Source organism: Carassius gibelio, chromosome B5 (assembly GCF_023724105.1).
Source record: "Carassius gibelio isolate Cgi1373 ecotype wild population from Czech Republic chromosome B5, carGib1.2-hapl.c, whole genome shotgun sequence".
Classification (NCBI taxonomy): Eukaryota; Metazoa; Chordata; class Actinopteri; order Cypriniformes; family Cyprinidae; genus Carassius; species Carassius gibelio.
Window position 1 is genome coordinate 25,446,616 of NC_068400.1, and position 19,385 is coordinate 25,466,000.

A 19,385-nucleotide genomic window follows, 5' to 3' on the forward strand; every position below is an offset into this window, starting at 1 on the left:
TGAAGCCTCTTTTTACCAGTAGGCTACATAAAGATTTATTATTCACTGGTTATTTGCCATGATTATGAAGTAATTTAAAATGTATAGCTAATAAGGGGGCGACGCAATAAATCAGGTTTGAAATGAACGAGAGCAACTGCAGATGAAGCCGGTTTGTGGATTTTAGTGGTTGGTTGTCTGACATTTTCAACCCTCAATTCTGATTGGCTCCCATTCGTGGATGCTCACGGGCTCATCCAACTATTAAGCGCCTCCCAATCTCTCTAAAGAACAGCGTAATACATGGAACCGCCTTTTTAAACGCACTGACGACTTTCCTTGATTTGAGCCCTATGCGCTTTTTAAAAGGGTTAAAAGTTGTAGAGTAGTTTGGGAAGCAGTTGTGACTCCAGCAGTGCGCAATGCTCTCTCATGCCGACCTTTTGGATACTCGCCTCGGTGAGTTATCGCCACCAAACTCCGGTCTTCAGCTCCACTGTAAGCTAGAGTATTTTTATCTTCAAACTAATGTGATTGCAAAATTGATATCTCAATCTGCTCTCATTTTACTTGCAATGTCTGTTAATTATCAGGTAAATTAATTACACATTTTCATCCATCAGCTTACTCTGATGGATTGCGAAACTGAACAATGTTTTAAATAAGTTTGTGCAACAAATATGTCAATAAGTATATCATTAAACTATATATATATATTTCGTTCTTTCTGTCTTTAATGTTGATATATACATGTTCATGCCATTCGGATAGAATGCTATAATGTCTGACTCGTGCGTCCTCAGGGATGAAGGATGCTGCAGCCGAGCTTCTCGGACACAGAGAGGCTTTGAAGTGCAGACTAGCGGGGACTGACTCTGGACACCCCGGCGATCTTACCTCGGCTACAGAGACTGTGGAAGGGACCACTCTGCTCCCTGGGGAAGACATAAGTAATGGGGGATCCAATCCTAATGGAATGCAGCAGGTCAACACCAAAGACCAAGAAAAGCAGCAACAGCAAAACTCTAATAATCAGTCGGGCGGCCAGCAAAACCAACAGAAACAGAAACGCCACAGGACCCGCTTTACTCCAGCGCAGCTGAACGAGCTGGAAAGGAGCTTTGCTAAAACACACTACCCTGACATCTTCATGAGAGAGGAACTTGCATTACGGGTTGGTTTAACGGAGTCACGGGTTCAGGTGAGACCTAGTGGACCTGCTTATCTTTGACATTGTAACGAAGCTTTCCAGATGGCGTTTAACAGTTTAAAAATATAAAGGGAAAGCAAATGGAACAAAAATGATATGATGAAATGAATGACATTTCTCTAAAGATCTGCGACAATTTATTGTATACATTGCATGTTTGCCTTGAATAATAATAATAAGCTCTCCCCAAAAAAATGTCAAGCATAAAAATAAAGGTAGCCTAAATATCACCAAAAATAAATAAATAAATATGATCAAAAATGAAGTGTCGTCAGTGCAAAAATACAACATTAAAAATTACATTTAAAAAAGTGAAATACACGTCCTCAAACGAAATTTCGTCAAAGAAACAAGTCATCAACGTCGACAGAATATATGCAATATTAGACAATACTTTATAAAACGTGTTCTAGAGGCTGAATACGAATTGTGTCTTTAACAGTAATATAAAAATAAACAAATTGGAAATAATAAAACAAATATAATAGTAGGCTAAGGTTTCATAAACAGTAACTCGTGTGAGCCAAGCGCTAAATGTTAAAAATACTCCATCAATAAGAAGGGATAATATCCATTTTGGGACCTGCTTGTGCACTCATTTCCATCATGAATTCATGATTATGGTTCTATGATGAATTACGGAGGCCATCAAACTATTTGTCTCCTAGAATGTGCCATCAGCTATAACGACTTCATCGCCGGCTGTCTGCAAAACATTATTGAAATAGCTTGCTCTCTTCTTGTCTTGAAATTACATTCCACATGTTATATCATGACTAGTTGTCCGTGAAGATAGTAGCATACTATTTACAATTTTACATAGCGTCAATAAAAAACAAGCAGGTGGATGTTTATAACATTCAGCATTCATGAAGAACCATTGTTCAAAGCCCACATATTTACAGGGACTCAATTCTGTATTAAAAAACAAGCTCGCCTTTTAGGCTATTTCAAGACAATGTGCAGTGATCTAGCCTATATAGGTTATTTTTTTGTTTGTTTTTTTATTTATTAATTGTTATTATTTCCACACAATTATTTTTTATTCATTTTAGAATTGAAATCAAATAAATATGTGTTAGCCTATGCAGTTTAAAAGCCTATAACCTAGGAAAATATTTGTGGCAAGAAAGTTGTAAAAGTAGCCTAGGCTATACAACTATAATTCATAGGCTACTCACCAACGAAAAGCGTGGCTTTCTAAGTGTTTTTGTTTATCCTTTCAGGTGTGGTTCCAGAATCGACGCGCAAAATGGAAGAAGCGCAAGAAGACAACCAACGTTTTCCGCGCGCCGGGCACTTTGCTGCCAACACACGGTCTGCCTCAGTTTCCGTCCGCGGCTGCGATGGGCGACAGTCTCTGCTCTTTTCATGCCAACGACACGCGCTGGGCCACGGCCGGGATGCCTGGAGTCTCCCAGCTGCAGATACCGCCTGGGCTGGGCCGACAGCAGGCGATGGCGCAGTCCCTGTCCCAGTGCAGTCTCGGAGCCGGCCCCCCACCAAACTCCATGGGCCTTTCCAGCAGCTTATCGTCAAATGGTTCCGGCCTTCAGTCGCATCTGTATCAACCCACATTTCCAGGGATGGTGCCCGCTTCGCTCTCGGGTCCAACGAATGTGAGCGGCTCCCCTCAGCTGTGCAGCTCGCCGGACAGTGATATGTGGAGAGGGACTAGTATCGCTTCGCTGCGCCGTAAAGCACTTGAGCACACCGTTTCCATGAGTTTCACCTAATTTGAGCGTCCAAGACGTCTTTTCTGTCACGGCGAACCCCAAGTATTCCTGAAAAACATTCACGGAGCACTCAGGATATGATGAGGTTATAACTTTGAAATTACAAATTGGCAGCCTTACTGGACGATGGGATCCAAACAAGCCCCAGACAATGCTTATATAACAGCAGATGTAGAATCTAGTAATAGTTTTAATGCTTGAAATGTATGTAATTTATTTATGTGTTGGATTCGGTCATGTTAATTTGGTTTTCATAGCTATTGATTTTAATAACGGCGACTTATTTATTTATTTATGAGTATTTATATGACTCTTCATTCATCTATGAAGAAACAACTGCAAGCATATTTATTTCGCTGATCGGTGATATTGTTTTGGATTAATGTCAATGTACAAGGACACGTTATTAAGGACCACATGTGTGCATGTACAGATTGTTTTACAGCACGTACTACATGTTGGAGTGATTTTTCAGGTACAGAACTGAACACGGTGGAGTAAGAGCCAATTTCCAAATAATCAGATTCAGATGCATGTCAAATTTCAACCAGGATCAACAGGAAGTTGTTTACATAAAGCAAAATGAACTTGAGTGTTTGTGTAGATAAGAAAAATAAATATTGTTATCAGCTGGTATGTTTGTGATATGTTTTAACTTATCGTCTGTGCTTATTAATGGAATATGTTTTTTGTAAATGTTTATCTTACCAAATTCAGCAGAATTGGGAAAGTTTATGTAAGTGGGTGAATAAAATCATTTTAAGAATTTCAGTATGATATGTGATCTGTAAGTCCAGATGTTTTTTTTTAAGGCAGCAAGTACATATTTGGGATAATTCAAGAGTGAAATTAATTGCCAAGCCCATATGCAGTCTTAAAGATGAATGAGCAAGAAAAAAAAAAAAAAAAAAAAAAAAAAAAAATATATATATATATATATATATATATATATATATATATATATATATATATATATATATATATATATATATATATATATATATATATATCAAAATGAAAAATTGTCCACATATTTAAAGATTATGGACCGATAATTTGGAATTAAAATACATGTTTGTCTGAAGTGATCTTATATTTTAGCAGACTGTGTTTTGTTGTTTGTTTGTTTGTTTTCCAAAGCAACATTCTGGAAGGACAGCTTTGCTCAATAGGGACACTCAACAATGCTCAAGTGCATGAATCATTTGTCCATATTTTACCACACCTCTACAGAATTGGTTAACATTGTCATGTTGTCAATGGGAATAAATATTTATCCCGTCACATTACGTACAATGGCTAAATTATCATACATATAAATAAAAATGGCCTGGCACAAACCTTGAGCCTTATTTTATAGGTTTTTTTAATTCTTATTTTATTCTTTTCATGATCAAGGAGATAATCGTGGTAATTTGGATAGTCAACACAACATAAGTTTTTCCAGTGATGCATTCTGATACCGTATATCCTCTCAAGACTGAAAATTGTGTGCAAAATGTTTTAAACAAACATAATGATTTAGATTGATGCAATACTTAATTTTAGCTTTATGGCCAAGATAAAACAAAAGAATTCAAACAAAAACTTGACTAAAAGGCTTCATACACACACACACACACACACACATATATATATATATATATTTCTCCCCCTGAGGAGAGGAAAATGCAATGACATTAAGATGAGCAAATCATGGCGTTTTATTTTATTTTTAGGTGGAACAAGAATTTACAGCTCTTGGAAAAATGTAAATAGTGTTCTTCTACCCTGGATCATCAGTTGGACAGATACAACAGAAGCATAACATTTCTTGAAGGCTCCTTGAAGAATTTGGGAAATGTAAGACACGTTACTCAAGATCTTTTGCTTTTTCTATAGCAGTAAAACACCAACATATTTATAAATATCTTACAACACATTTTACAGAGATAGTGTATGATACTGCATATTACTTCTGCATTCATAAATTTCAGTTGCAATAAGTCTGGGATGTATGCTTATCTGCTTGTAGCACCTTGCAGACAAATATCTAAAGCAAAATTGTAACCAATTAGTGTGGCATGTTTTTTCCTCCTGATCTCTTGTGTGGTTTGTAACCGTTACCACTGGGGAGGTGGAACAGCCCACAAACATCTGCCTGATCTTTTCTCTGATACAATGGCCAGACTGTGTCCCATTTAGCAAAGATTCCCACAGCTGTGAGAAGAACCATCTACTGTCACTCTGTAGCAATTGACAGAAGACCCAGACAGACCTGGACAAATGCAAACAAATATCAAATAATAACTGTAATGCCTGTAGCAGCAGATACAACTATTCCACTCTTTTTGCATTCATATTTGAAAAACATAGGATATAAAACACATGGTAAAAAGCTAAATCTGAAATTGCCACCCTCAGAGTGCTGCCCCGCACGGATGTCAAACTAATTGCCCCTGTAAATTTGCATATAAAATTTCATGAAACAATGGAAAATGCAGAAACTACACAAGCCTCCCGTGATCATTCAACAGTCTCATTGTAGACATCCATCATCATCAGTTTTAACATCTGCTTTGAGAGACCCTCTGCCTCTCTGGTCCCCCTGTGAATGCATGCTCTCTTCACTGGTGTATTTCATCACTTTAAGCAAAACGCATAAGTGTCTCATGATTAAAACAGAATAAAATGACAATTAGGGGATTCTTTACATGGAATGAATGAGATTTTGTCAAAAGTGTTTGTTGAAAAATCTACTTTCAGTTAATAGTCAGCCCTTAGGGCCACTGAAGACATTCTTCTTATTCTTCATTTTTGGTCCCATGGATATGAGAGAGCGAGTGCAATGAATCAGTGATATGTTCACACAGATGAGATTTGAGTTATTATTGAAATGAAGGCTGCATGTGTATCTATTTCACAATACCATGCTCCATTTTGCCCATGTATCTGATTATGCTCATCAAAATCAAAACAAAAAAAGACAGAGAGATACACAATGCACTTCTAATGCACAAAATCCATTCCTTGCTTTTCCTTGCTTGGTTTATTCACCCAACCTGTCCACACTTGCCCTTGAGTTGCTCTGTCAGTGCATGGAAAGCACCTCGCGGCTCCTGACAAGAGCAGCACTAAATCAGAAATCAGTGGCTGGCAGAGGAGTAAGCCACCATGAAGGTCACAGACATCAGCGGGATGCCATCTTTATCCACCCAGAGCACACATCCGTGACCAGCAGGAGGATTCTCCCCATCTCAGACCGGGACAGGCTACATGCCTTAATCCCAAAACAGCCTGAATTAAGACAGAACTAAGCAACAGAAAATCTAAATCATTCATCCCATTCTATAGAATGAATGTTTGTTTTGAGCAATTTACATAGGTGAACATACATTAATATTCATGTATTTATAGGTGTGTTCAATAATTTTCAGTCATTTATGTTTGTCTGTTATGCTTATTTTTTAAACTATATATGTGTAAAAAGTTCAAATTTGTAATTTTTAAAAACTATAAAATACAACTTAAAAAAAGATTTTGTTGTATAGGCTATTTATTTTAAGAGTAAATAAGACCCTTAAACTGTTATTACCACCGTGATCAATTATCTAATACGCCAAATTTGGGTTATAATTATTACAACAGTAAATGTTATTATGGAAAACAGATTTTATGGTGTTTGCCTTCTGCATGTGTTCATCAGATGTTAACATACTGCCATCTGCTGGTGAACTAGAGAGAATGTTTTCTGTGCGTGATGGGAATAAATCCAAATCGAGCAGTTATTCGAGAGCAGTGTGCAGGCCATTTTTAAAAAGGTTATTAAGTAATAAAAATACCTCCGTTAAATGAAATATAAACAATTTAAATGATAACATTATATACAGCATGAAGATTTCAAGGACACATTTCTCTCATTCACTCAAAATACAGTGTTTTTGTTAGCCTACTGTGTGTGGATTAAACACACCTGAATCATCTAGTCCTGTAGTCTTATTTGTGTTGAGATAAATAAAAAATCTTCTCTTTATGGTTAAATGATGTCAAGCCATGAAAGTTGGACTTAATAGTTGAACAGTAATTATCAAATCTATTCCACAAAGTAAAATGATAATTTGTCTTATTATTGTCCATGAAGACAAAGAATATAACAGAGTAAAACTGATTATCATACACTAAATGACTAAATCTCGCTGTCAGACTTTCAAGTTTCTCGAACACAGGAAATACATAACAGATGAAAGCAATATGTGTTCTAAAATCTTCTTTCTGTCTGTCTTTTTGATTGTGATGTAGTGTTGTAATTTTAAATAATATCATCCTGGCCAGAGGACTCAGATGAGCTCCTAGGCTGTGTCACAACAACTGTGTTACACAAGGCCCCTGTTAAAAAAAAATGAAATAGACTAAACTATACTCTTACTGCCAAATATCTGCAGACTAGATCTGACGTTTGTCAAAAAGATTTGACTTTCAGAAAAAAAGGTACAAAAGCTGTCTCTGCAGTGGTACCCTTTCGAAAGGTACTGATATATACTTTAGGTACAAAAATTTGTCTTTAAAGTATCCAGTGGGTACTTTAAAGATACATATTTAAAGATACTTCATATGGTCCCAGTTACAGCTTTTGTGTTTTTCTGAGTGTTGTGTACACGCCTCCAAAACCAGGGCAAAAACTGTGGTAAAAGTTTGTGTTCCAGCCTTAATTCTAAAGATTCCACAGGACAGGATTAAAGTATGAATCATTTATTCAGTTGAGTTCCCTGCAGACGCCATGAATAACAGGTTACAGATCTCTCAGCTGCCTAGCTCTCCGGTCCTTTCACAAGGATGTAGTTATTTCTTGAACTGGGTTACTGGTGGAGGGATGGCGATATCCTGGCCCTTCTCAAGTTTCTTTTCACAGTCGATCAGGTAGTTGACACCATCAATCACACACTGAACGAGCTCAACCTGAAAGCCAATGTCAAATAAAATTGGATTTAATAACTGGCGACGTATGTCTTTGATATAGATTTTTTACAAAAATATTGAAAAAGTGCTTTTATTTGAATTAATCTACACTACTAACATTTGAAAAAAAAAAAAAATAATCTCACATAATCTTTCGGAGTATGTCTACTTTCTATTTGCAGAATTTGCTATTTCTATTCAATCGCATGCATTTGCACGGGTTAAGACACTTATCAAAGATGAGCTGTTTACCTCAGATTTGCCTAGACGGTCAAGGTTGGAAATGTCAAAAGTGTCACCCACAGCTGCAGTATCCACGCCTCCTGTGCCACGTTTCTGTAGCCTGAGATTATCCAGAATTTTATTAAAGCGCAAGTCCTGTTCAGAAGAGTATATGAAGTAGAGGACATTGTCTTAGAAGAAGGTGGCTTTTAGTTGATTATTTAACATAAATTCTCAGAATGTATGCATTTCATTTGATCATTTTTTTGATAGGGATTGAATCCATGACCTTGATTAATCCATGATTTTGATGGGAATTTAATCCATGAGAATAAACTGGACTGTGTGAGATTGTAGCACCTTGCTCAGGAGGGGCAGACGGACATGGACTCCAGCTCTCAGTCCGGTGCCTAGGTTAGAGGGGCAGGTCAGGATATAGCCCAAGCGTTCATTCCACATAAACTCCCAGCCTCTCTCCTGAATCAACTTCTCGACCTGTGAGAAACAAACATCATAAACTGACCTCATTTCAATTAAATTCACACACAATATTCATTTTTGGGGCTGAATGCTTTGACAGTGATACCTCTTTCAGGCCTCTGCAGAACCTTTCAAACACCCTCTTCATGTTCCCACCCTTTTCCATGGAAATGACACGGGTGTGATCCTCCTCATTGATCCAGATCAAAAATGTTTTTTCATTGTTGTGCCTAGACATGAGGACAAAATGCATTCAGGGAATTCTGCTAAAACTGGTTTTATTCCGCCCTAATTTTTACAGCAGGATCCATGAATGTCAACTATTTTTTGATTCTACGTACAGTATTCTAATTGTTCTAGGGTTAATATTGTAACAATGAATCACTCGGTAAAAAAAGACACCCATTAAGACTCCCGATTATGTAACACACACAAGCACATGCTCTTTATAAGCGCCCTCTGGTGATGCAAGCCTCATGCACCATACCAGATGCCTCTGGCATCGGGCCAATCCCGCGCCATTCCTGCACAAGTCAGCAAGGGTGATACCGGCTTGTCAAACAAGAAGTGGTCCTGGAATTTTCAGTCAAGAAAAGAAAAAGAAAGGGAAGTCTGGACTGGTTCATTGTGGTAAAATATCTCCTGATAACTTTCTATCTAGTAGACCATCTTAGTTGTCGAGTATCTGTGTTACAAGTCATTCAGGCTGTCATTATTATGTATAAAATGCCTCTGTGTAACTGGAATACAGCTGCCAAAAAAAGGATTTTCAAACAAACATTTAAGTAAGAAAATCTGAGCCAGTTTATGGGTGACTAGTAAAGGATGTGCTATAGGAATGTAGTGCTAGTTCTACCAACAGGTCAGTAGTTCTTCAGTCTTACCAAATCCCACGAGCATCTGGCCAATCTCTAGCCATACCAGATGCGATGAGGAGAGGAGACACTGGCTTATCGAAAAGAAAATGCTCCTTTGGTAGGCCATCATAAAACAAGAGCAGTGAGGTTTGTTAGAGAATTACAATATGCAGCGACCCTGATGGAAAGACGAGCATGTGTCATGTTATGGATACTGGGCTAGTGTCCCTAAAAGTGCCTTAACCAGCAAATATGAAGTTTATGCTGGATGACCAGCTTCATAATTGTTTCTGTTGAACAGTATTACTATGTTTATATACAGACAGAATAGAGTGCTACGAGGATGACGTTCATGACGTTTTGTAAGCCAAACCCTGGAAATGCATGTAGCATTTTAGCATTTTAGCACTACCAGTTCCATTATTCTAAAGTCAATGGTTTTTTGAATCGGTTTAAAAGCCTGAAATAAAGTCTGTGGTTAAACACAAGCTCAGAATATCTTCACATTTTATTCAATATCTTAAAATAGATCAGTAATATCAAAGAAAAAAAAAGTTGTACATTTCTGAAGTAAGTTTCTTTTAAAGTAAACTCTGACCTCAGTCTCATTGTGTCTCAATGTGCTTATAACCACACTTGAGTAAACTATTCAAACTCAAACTTTGAGTCTGGTGATGGCAGTATGATATGGAAAGTACAAGGTTCTGTTACCACACACAACGCTAATGTTCACTCTTTGTCTTTCACTGTGAATGTGAGTATTTTAAACAGGGCCCTCTCAAGGTGTGTGGAGGTACTGCAGGTGATCTCCAGATAAGATATATAATATAGAAAAATCATTAAATAAGATAAAAATTTTAATTAGTATGATTTTATATCTGGGGTGGAGGTGGAAAAACTTGATAAATGCAACTGACGTGCTGTAGCTGTGTCTGCTTCCATAGTCATTTGCCTATAGTGAGCCTATGCTGAAATGTGTTTCTGGTGTGTGCTTACATCAATCAGCTGCTGCTGCTCTTGCTCAGTCATCTCTGTCAGGCTGTAGTATTTGCCGGCCAGATCATCCTTCAGACCAGAAAGACCCTGCACCACCACACGCTCCACCTCACGGCGTTCAGCCCGAGTGCAGGCAGGAGGCAGACTGAGCCCACGAATACTGCGGCCCGTGCGCACACGTGATGACAGCACATAGTTCTCATCAAACATCCCAGAGGTGATCTGTTCAGAGGCCATCGCTAGGATCATTCAGTTTTCAGTGTAACTAAACTGAGGCAGGTCTCACCTTGCATGAGCCCTTGATGGAGTGAGTTTCAGAACCAAAGACAACAGAGGAACCTTTACCTTTGAGCTGTCCAGGTCTGTTGGGTGCTTCATGGTTGTAGGGTCATAGCCATTGTGCCTGTCCTTAATGACTGGGTTAAAGATTTCAGCAAAAACCTGAGGATCACAGCCATAGTCAAAGATAAATTCATCTGCATGTACTGTATTTATGCATGTGAAGGCAGCCTTAAAAGGAGAATTATGTCTCATGATTGTGTTATTGATGATTTTAATATCCTCTAAAGCCATTTTAATGTAATTTGGCCCAGTTTTGTACCTCATAGCTCTCCTCATCACCAGCCACCATGCCCACAGTCTTGATGAAGGGATGACCAGGGTTGTCCACTCCAGTCTGAATGCACTGGTCAAGACTCCAGTTATTGGGGGTCAGCTTGTCCCTCAGCTGGCCATAAATAGCAGGAGTCAAGACAGAAGCCATGCAGTTGTTGTGTTTGCGCAGGTCTGGGTAATCAGCACTTGGAAAGATTAAAAACCAAGGTTAACTGAACACTAAGTCCTCAGGATAACGGGAAACTAAGTGAAGTCAACTTTCCTACTCACCTTGGTGGGTACAGCTTCTTTTTCTCCCCCGCAGAGACTCCTGATTCGGTCATGATATAGCTAGACACCAGGGAACCCGCACCCAGGCTGGCCATGATCACAGCCGTGTTGCGTCCAGACAGCACTCGAGTGAACATGCTTGCCATCCTCACCACTCAGCCACTCAACAACTTTAACTGTAGAGCAGAGGACAGCAAAAAGTTGTGTCAAAATTGTTTTGTCGGGTAATTTTTTTTATGTGACTGAATACTCCTTTTTTTTAAGATTTATTTTTGAAAATTTATTTGATTTATTTATTTTGTTTTATTAGTGTACCACAATGTAGAAGTGACAGGAAGCAAAGTGGGAGACAGAAGGTCATCGAGACAGGATTAGAACTCGATAGCGAAGACTTTTTTGTGAATTCATTTCAATTACATTAATACAATTTATTTTACCTTTATATTTTTTATTTGTTTGGTTTACTCAACAATTGATATACTTTACTTATTCATGTCTTAGAAGGCCAGTACACATTTTTTAAGCTAGTCTATAATTTACCCAGAAATTAAATTTCTGTCACTCATGCCGTTCCAAACTATAAACCATTCCAAAAGACTCATTCATCTTTGAAAAGCAAATGAAGATTTTTTTAATATCCTTTAATCATTCTTGTCTGTCCACAGAAAGTCCATGCAAACCAAGATTTTCACACATCTCATGAAATAAGGAAAGCTCGGCCTGTTTTCTAGAGCTTTGCTCATGTGAATAAAAGCCTAAATTGAATCTGTTTTTCATATAAAGCGATTGTGTCTCTTCAGAAGTCTTCGATTAAACTCATCGTTTCATATTAGTTTACCAAGTTTGATGCATACAAATCTTAGATGTGTGGACTTTCAGTGAACGGATAAACATGATGAGTAAACATTACAAAATACTTTCATTTCTGGTCTGAAAATAAATTATGACTTTTAAATTATGACAATATGACTGAATGAACCAATGTTAATCGAAAGCGCTCTACTTGTCGATACAGTAGTTTGACATTGCAAGCAACTTCTGTGTCCTGACATACGTCGACTTTTTCCACTGAGGAGTATCCAAATATACATAGGCTTTGAACTTGATGCCCGAGTAATATATGCCAGCTTATATTTCACATGCCTCAGTACCACGCAGTCACATGTATGTTCCACTCTAAAACTTTACCCAAACATTGTTGATAAATCTTACACAAAACTTTAGTTAAAAGCACAACACTTCAACTGTTGTTTCAAATATCTAAATACACTATAATTGTCCATTAGTGTCCAAACAGTATATTTTACAATAATCACATGACCGGTGACCATGTAGAGGGGCTTACAATAAGACAGGATGGCTGTGCGATGGTCAAACTTCTAGAGCATTATGAGAATGCAATGGTGTGCATTATATCAACATAGGAAAAATGGTATACTACAAATGGAAAACACATTATTTTACGTGATTTTAATTATAAACAGTCATTTTGGATAAAGAGATGAACTTGTGTTTCATTTCAGATTAGTTAACAGATTAGTATCAAAGAGTTCACACACTGAACCAGACTGTCATAAAATACAGCATACTTAGCACTGTTGCAACGGGCAAAATCTAGCTTCCCTGGTTTCTTTACATTTCTGTCAATAATTAAAGCTATACAAATGACGGTTCAAGCGAATGCTTTATTGTACTCACCTGTAGGACTGAAGGGGTCTCAGGCTTCAGTACAGCAGACTGTTCCCTGCAGAGTGAGACCACACTGGGCCTGTGCTTAAAATAAGAGCTCATCTCTCCAGCCAATCCTATTCCATCTGTCAGCGTGACACCACGTCTCTGTGTCCTTGAGCTCTCCCGAACCAGTGGAAACCTCCAGATACGTGCCAGTGATACTGTACACAGCTGGTGACTATGATATTATACATGCATATGTTTACCTTTCACCCACCATAGTCCATCAAGTGGCTATTATTTTACGGTCCATGTTTAGATTTACTAAGTATTACAAAAAAAGCTTAACAATGTTAATTAGATGTCTCCATTTCCAGAGAAAATACCCTTTTAAATGTTGTATTTGTCAGATGTGGCTACAGATGATATATGAAGCTCACTTGTTTAGTGGGACAGTCTGTGAGGGATAAAGTTAAACTGGTATTTGATTATCTGGTGCTCATCCCTCCCTTCCTCTGTAGGATTATGAGCAGAAAGAGAGACCTTGACATTAGTGCCTGGACACTCATAACACTTTAGTTTTCAAATCATTTGTTCACATTCCACACCCTTCTGAAGAAACCGATCTATATTAGAGCACTGAAGCTGTGCTCTTACACCTCACCCTTTCAGTTCTGAGAAACATAAACGTGACAGTGAGTTCACTATACTCAGAGGACAGTCTCAGTCACCAGATGTCATTCAATAGCACCTTTTGGAGGTGGTGGAACAAGAAAGGCCTATCATGGATATATCTATCTGATTTGGTATCTATTCTATAGTTTGATTAATAATTTATTATAGTTTCCATTGTTTGTTTGATATGTTTATTTGTAATGAAAGCATGGAAGTTAAGTACAGAAGCCATACATTCTCCAAGAGAAACAGTGATCAAATAAAGAGGAAGGAAAAAGAGTTTGTACAAAAAGCAGATTTCACAGAAGGAATCAAACCTGAACATGCAAAGACATGCAACATACCAAAGCAACAATTCTGTGTGCACACTAAACCCATAAAAATAGAGAGAGAAAAAGGACAAAGGATTGTAAATTAATCATATATGCTACATTTTTTTAAACACATTTAGCAAAATGTAACAATGCTTGCAGAAATTAAAATATTACATGGCAATGGATTTGGACAAAAATCACATCATGTCATACACCCATATTGACACACTATATACAAAATGGGTCAAATAAATACACCAGGAAATAAATAGTACTGATTCACACTTGTTTAAAAATAACAACGCTACATTGCTGAGAGTGTAACTCGCACCTTTCCAACCCAAACCCCTCTGAGATCACATTTACACCTACAAGCTCTCCTAGCATCCACACGCTCGCACATAAAGAACAGAAATCCATCCCACTCTGAACAAAGGAAAGATCAGACAAAAACAACATTGTCTTCACACAGCACAGTGGTAGATATATATTTATGGCCAATATGACAGTTCCCTGCCAGTCTATGCATATGAAATCTCCAGCTATTATGATCAAAGTATTTAGATAAAGAAGTGCATTAAGATGAGAAGATAAATATATGTATATATCTGTTTTACTTGAGGTTTCTAGAGAGTTTAAAAAAGGCTACACAGCAGCTGAATGACACACATGACCACAAAACATGTCTTGCAATGCAATTTCCAAACATGCGATCACTGAATTTTTCATGCAAATTATGGAGAGACCCGCTTTTCTGGATAGTTGACCAGTGGGGTCATTACATTAAAAAGCAGGAAAACAATGATTATTGAAGAACTTGTGAGTCTGATTTGTTAAGAATCATTCAACGATTGTAAACTTTTCCTCCAATAGGGGGCGGCAAAGCCCCAATTTACTGTAAAATCAGACCAGAAAAGGTTTGCGTTGCACAAGTAGGCTATGTCAACGTGTACTTTGTAATGCATGGATGATGCAACCTTCTGTAAATTGATCATATCTGCAAGCTGAGGCTATTAAAGTAAGAGATTTTAAAATTAAGGCCTGTTCACACCAAAAACGAATCACTATAAAGATAACTATGCGTCCACACCAAAGCACAATGTTAACGGTGTTTATTGTATTAAAATAGCAGTTCTGTTGTCTGCCTCTTAATATGCTCAAGCTCTGATCATTTGTAAACTGCAAAAAGTGGATACCAACAATATTGGTCCTTGTGGCATGGACTCTGCTCTTGATTTAGAATGATTTTTAAAACTTTAACTTTATTGCCCTTGGTATGAACAGGCCTTATGCTGAATTTGAGAAAAATGCTAAATTTACAGTATACTTGTATTTATTAGTTTAAATAGTTTGAATATCTCCATTCTGTCATCACTTTGCTACACAGGCCAATATTAGCCAAACTTTTAAGCATTGCTGAGACATTGGTTTTCATTTACTAGTGTCTGTGAATATGAGAAGGCACGATAAGCAACTGATTTTTATAGAGCTCACATAGCTTCAGGGGCTATTATGAAATATCAATATGAAATATCAATATCATCTACAGCTGGTTAGTATTTTAGAAAGCTACTATACATTCCCATTACTTAGAAGTCTGATATATCTTTTAAAATTTTCATGTGGCATTTTGGTTCAATGCAGCCAGCTGTTGGCAGATGGGACAGCACATGGAGTGTAAAGTTGAGGCAAAGCACACAGCAAATCCATAGTCTAGTTCATGCACAAAGTCACTACCATTACCAATGAGGGGATGTGCCAAGGGCCACAGGCCCGGGGGGCCACAATACACTACATAAGATCTTGCTAACAGCTCTACTTCTGTACATGCTACATATCTTCAACCACTCTCTTCACAATTTAGACTGAATCCATCTGCTCGACCCTGAAAACTCACTCATCACCCCTGAACTCTGACAGTGGCCAGTTTTCATCCTTCATTCCTTCCATGATAAAAGTCACCCCCTTCAGGGGACATTGTGGTGATGAGCACTGTTTAATACTCTTCTCCAAACCTGAACCCTCTACTTCTTCACACTTTCAAATGGAAATTCGTCCCTCTTTCTCAAACAGTAGGCATGCTTCATGCCTTCAAAACACCCCAAGAGTAAGAAGCACATCTAGATGGAAGCTGCCAGGTACTGAGGTTGCAGTTCATGCAGGAAGCCTGGGTTCAATCTTGAGAGACAAGTCATACAGAGTGTCTTCATCCATAATCAAGGTCTTATCCAGAAGATACTGTGTGACCTGGACACGAAAATAGTAGATTACATGATTACAAATTAGAGTGGAATTAGGTTGCACAATAAATGTTTAAAGCAGTTTATAAAAACAATAGAAAGTACAGGGTGTCATGATTCATCTATAGTACTGTATGTTCATATTGTTTCATATGATATCTTATGATTACTAATTATAATTTTTTTTTAAACAATTACAATTTAACAATTTTCTATTTAAGTATATTATAAAATGTAGTTTATTCCTGTTATGACAATGCTGAATTTTCAGCATCATTACTCCAGTTTCACATCATCCTTCAAAAATCATTCTAATATGCAGATTGGTAGTCAAGAAAAATTTGTATTATTCAATAAGTTGTGCTACTGAATATTTTTGTGGAAACCGTTACACTTTTTCAGGATTCTTTGATGAATATACAGTTCATAAGATCCGCATTTATTTGAAATATAAATCTTTACAGTTTCTTTTGTAAATGCAATTTCATGCTTTCTTGCTGTATAAAAGTATTAATTTCTTGCATATTTAAACAAATACAATTATAAGAATTAATAATAGAAGTAATAATAATAAAAACATGAAAAACATGGCTATAGTGTAGCTCAAAGTAATTATCTATATATAACATAATATATATATATATATATATATTATTTAACAAGCACTGATTGCAATACATTTCATCTACAAAACATAAAATAAAACATTAATTCATAAAAAAATTACACTTTTACACAGTCAAATATTATGAGCAGTACAGATGACACACTGTCTGAATACATGCCTGAGATGAATCAAATAATATACAGTAAAATTATTGAAGCAGCATTGATGCATGGATGTGTCAGAACTTGACCTGAATATGAATTATTGGTCTAACCTTTGGTTGGTGCTCAATTCTGTAGGGAGTTTGCTGGAACTGTCGGATCTCTCGTATGATATGAGATATCTGCAGGCAAAGTGTCATGATTTATTAGTCTACCCACACAGTATCAAAGATACTAAAGCTACACAAAAATGAATTGGTATTTTAATCCCTGAGCAAATTATACAGGATATGACATAATTTCTTACCATTCTCATCTTTGAGAAGTTAACCAGACCTTCCTCTGTGAAGTTTGGTGTTCCCTCTTCGATAAATGCGAGGTCTGTCAAGTACATACCCAGATATGGAACACAAGGTGGATTACAGCTGCAGAAAGACAGAAATGAGGTCAAAAACAAGTCATAAGTTATGTAATAATAACGTAGGTGTTTCAAAATGTATCAGTAGCTCACTTTTTTAGAGTTTCCCTCAGGTTTTTAAACCTTCCCTCAGATGACACGGTCTTTTGAAGTTTGTCCATTAGTGCTTTAGTCTGTTTGGAGAGACACAACAGCGGTAAATGATTCATGACTTTCCGTACTGATACAACCTACTACATAAAACATTACAGCACAGTTTTCACTCCGCATCTCTCACCTGTTTGCACACTTTAGCCCATGTCTTCTTCAGCCTGTAGATGGCGCTCCTGTTCAGGGCAGACGTGATCTCCAAGACACCGTTATAATTGTTGAGACAGCGGCAAATATCAGCCACTGCTACCCATTTTTCAATAGAGCTGGCTCTAGAGCTCACATCTGTGTGGCTCATGATCTGAGAGGCCACGAGATTACTCATCTACACGGAGAAAGAGAGAGAGATTTTTTAAACCGGGTCATACTTTTTTTTATCAGGGTAGCAGATAGATATTTCCATATAATATACTCACATCATTGAAGTGCTGACTTGTCTTCATGATGTATGGAGTTCTCTCTGTCTTGTCGGTCTTCATCCATCCTTGGCCCAGGAACTCCCTACAGCAAGAACACATTCAGTGTATTGTGATAGATGTGCATCTGCAGAGGCTTCTTCTCTCATGAACACACAAGCTTTTTTTTGAAGCCCATAATGAGTATGTTCAGTTAGGCTGTTCATGCATTATTCTCTGGCGTCTTTGAGGCTTGAGGTCTGCATCTCTCTGTACTGTGTTGTTGGTGCTTTACTCACTCGTAGGGAATGCTCCTGAAGACGATGTGATCGAGAAGAGTGATTTGTTCAGCTAGCTCCATCGCTGAGAGAGACTCAAAACACTCAGTCTTTGGGCATTCGGCCTGGATGAGACAAACAGACACAAAATCAGCTCTTTATTGTGACAAGATGGCACTGTAAATGTGCAACAACTCCTCCTGGTATTAGATACTGCATATCTACAAAGTATTTTAAAATCATGTTTTTGCCTAAAAAAATGTTTAGTAATTGAAATAGGAGAATCAGTGCACAAAATGTCATTTTTGTCATTATTTACTCACCCTCAAGTCTTTCTTTCTTTAGTGTAACACAAAATAATACATTTTCATGCTGCTCTTTTCCATGTAATAAAAATAGTGACCAGGACACTATGCTCATGCTTCATAAATAAATACATCTCATGGGCTGTATTCCAAGTCTTCTGAAGCCATATGATAAAAATATGCGAAGAACTGATTTAAATTTAAATCAATATTAACTGATAATCCATTCACCATTCACTTTCAGTACACAGGAAAGAGCAGCATAAACATTCTTCAAAACATCTTCTTTGGTGTTACATGGAAGAAAGTAAGTCATACAGGTTTTGAAATAAATGAGGGTGAGCAAGACCGTTTTTTTTTTTTTTTTTAGTTAAACTATCCCTTTAACAATGTAAACAATCTATTCTAGAAACACTACTACTTGTGACAGCGCAACATTGTTTAATGACAAAGTGTAAAATATCACGCTGATGCCGATATGACAGCTAGAAATTACACATTTTAAGCATGTGAACTTATCTATAATTAAACCACTAATTAGTGATGAGTGACTGTTGGTTCTGTTGTCTTTGTCAGAGACACTTTTCAATTAACACAGTAGGTGAGGGTTTTAGAAGCAAAATAAGGGTGTGTGTGTCCAGGCAACATGCATTACTAATCAAAACGTGGACTTGCTCACACACACACACACACACACACACACACACACACACTGTACAGGCTCAGCCCTGATAATGCATGCTGTGTTTGCAATTAGTGAGCACAGTATGCTGCTGCCAGTAGTACATTATATCATACAGACACACGAGTGTGTGAATACAATATTCATTCAATCTATAGTATAAGCAGAGGAATAAGTGGAACTGGCTGC

The 19,385-nt window shown here is 37.4% G+C and overlaps 3 protein-coding genes across 6 annotated transcripts in view; 1 reads left to right on the forward strand and 2 right to left on the reverse strand.

Annotated features, from left to right (window-relative positions):
• The first annotated feature begins 300 nt into the window (after positions 1-300).
• On the forward strand, positions 301-3,705 carry otpb (orthopedia homeobox b). 2 transcript variants are annotated; one of them, XM_052557379.1, is made up of 3 exons: positions 301-477; positions 783-1,180; positions 2,416-3,702. In XM_052557379.1, exons 1-3 carry the CDS (start codon positions 402-404, stop codon positions 2,923-2,925), a joined length of 984 nt encoding a protein of 327 aa, XP_052413339.1. In that variant the 5' UTR covers positions 301-401; the 3' UTR covers positions 2,926-3,702. The 2 variants fall into 2 exon arrangements, with proteins under 2 accessions (XP_052413339.1, XP_052413340.1); XM_052557380.1 differs by having other exon boundaries at positions 387-438; positions 2,416-3,705.
• A 3,932-nt stretch (positions 3,706-7,637) lies between these two features.
• ckmt2b (creatine kinase, mitochondrial 2b (sarcomeric)) lies at positions 7,638-13,137 on the reverse strand. 2 transcript variants are annotated; one of them, XM_052555485.1, is made up of 10 exons: positions 12,999-13,137; positions 11,301-11,476; positions 11,017-11,215; positions 10,761-10,856; positions 10,416-10,637; positions 9,050-9,135; positions 8,669-8,792; positions 8,443-8,577; positions 8,113-8,238; positions 7,638-7,860 (listed from the first exon to the last, which is right to left on the reverse strand). In XM_052555485.1, exons 2-10 carry the CDS (start codon positions 11,444-11,446, stop codon positions 7,744-7,746), a joined length of 1,251 nt encoding a protein of 416 aa, XP_052411445.1. In that variant the 5' UTR covers positions 11,447-11,476; positions 12,999-13,137; the 3' UTR covers positions 7,638-7,743. The 2 variants fall into 2 exon arrangements, with proteins under 2 accessions (XP_052411445.1, XP_052411446.1); XM_052555486.1 differs by lacking the exon at positions 9,050-9,135 and adding an exon at positions 9,447-9,532.
• Positions 13,138-13,820: 683 nt separating this feature from the next.
• Positions 13,821-19,385, reverse strand: part of rasgrf2b (Ras protein-specific guanine nucleotide-releasing factor 2b) — a 67,637-nt gene continuing 62,072 nt past the window's right edge. For both annotated transcript variants that reach the window (XM_052556995.1, XM_052556994.1), the window contains 7 exons: positions 18,231-18,334; positions 17,953-18,037; positions 17,664-17,861; positions 17,480-17,559; positions 17,276-17,393; positions 17,082-17,150; positions 13,821-16,207 (listed from right to left, as the gene is read on the reverse strand). In XM_052556995.1, coding sequence (XP_052412955.1) covers positions 16,115-16,207; positions 17,082-17,150; positions 17,276-17,393; positions 17,480-17,559; positions 17,664-17,861; positions 17,953-18,037; positions 18,231-18,334 — 747 coding nt within the window. In that variant the 3' untranslated portion in view covers positions 13,821-16,114. The remainder of the gene's footprint in view (positions 16,208-17,081; positions 17,151-17,275; positions 17,394-17,479; positions 17,560-17,663; positions 17,862-17,952; positions 18,038-18,230; positions 18,335-19,385) is intronic.

Excerpts from the sequence above, each read along its gene's own strand:
- otpb (XM_052557379.1), top strand. The coding sequence starts at position 402 with ATGCTCTCTCATGCCGACCTTTTGGATACTCGCCTCGGTGAGTTATCG. Across the intron at positions 478-782 it reads CTCCGGTCTTCAGCTCCACT|GGATGAAGGATGCTGCAGCC; the intron begins GTAAGCTAGAGT and ends GTGCGTCCTCAG. Across the intron at positions 1,181-2,415 it reads TAACGGAGTCACGGGTTCAG|GTGTGGTTCCAGAATCGACG; the intron begins GTGAGACCTAGT and ends TTATCCTTTCAG.
- ckmt2b (XM_052555485.1), bottom strand. The coding sequence starts at position 11,446 with ATGGCAAGCATGTTCACTCGAGTGCTGTCTGGACGCAACACGGCTGTG. Across the intron at positions 10,638-10,760 it reads CAGACCTGGACAGCTCAAAG|ATCACCTCTGGGATGTTTGA; the intron begins GTAAAGGTTCCT and ends GCCTCTGAACAG. Across the intron at positions 7,861-8,112 it reads ACCGTCTAGGCAAATCTGAG|GTTGAGCTCGTTCAGTGTGT; the intron begins GTAAACAGCTCA and ends ATTGGCTTTCAG.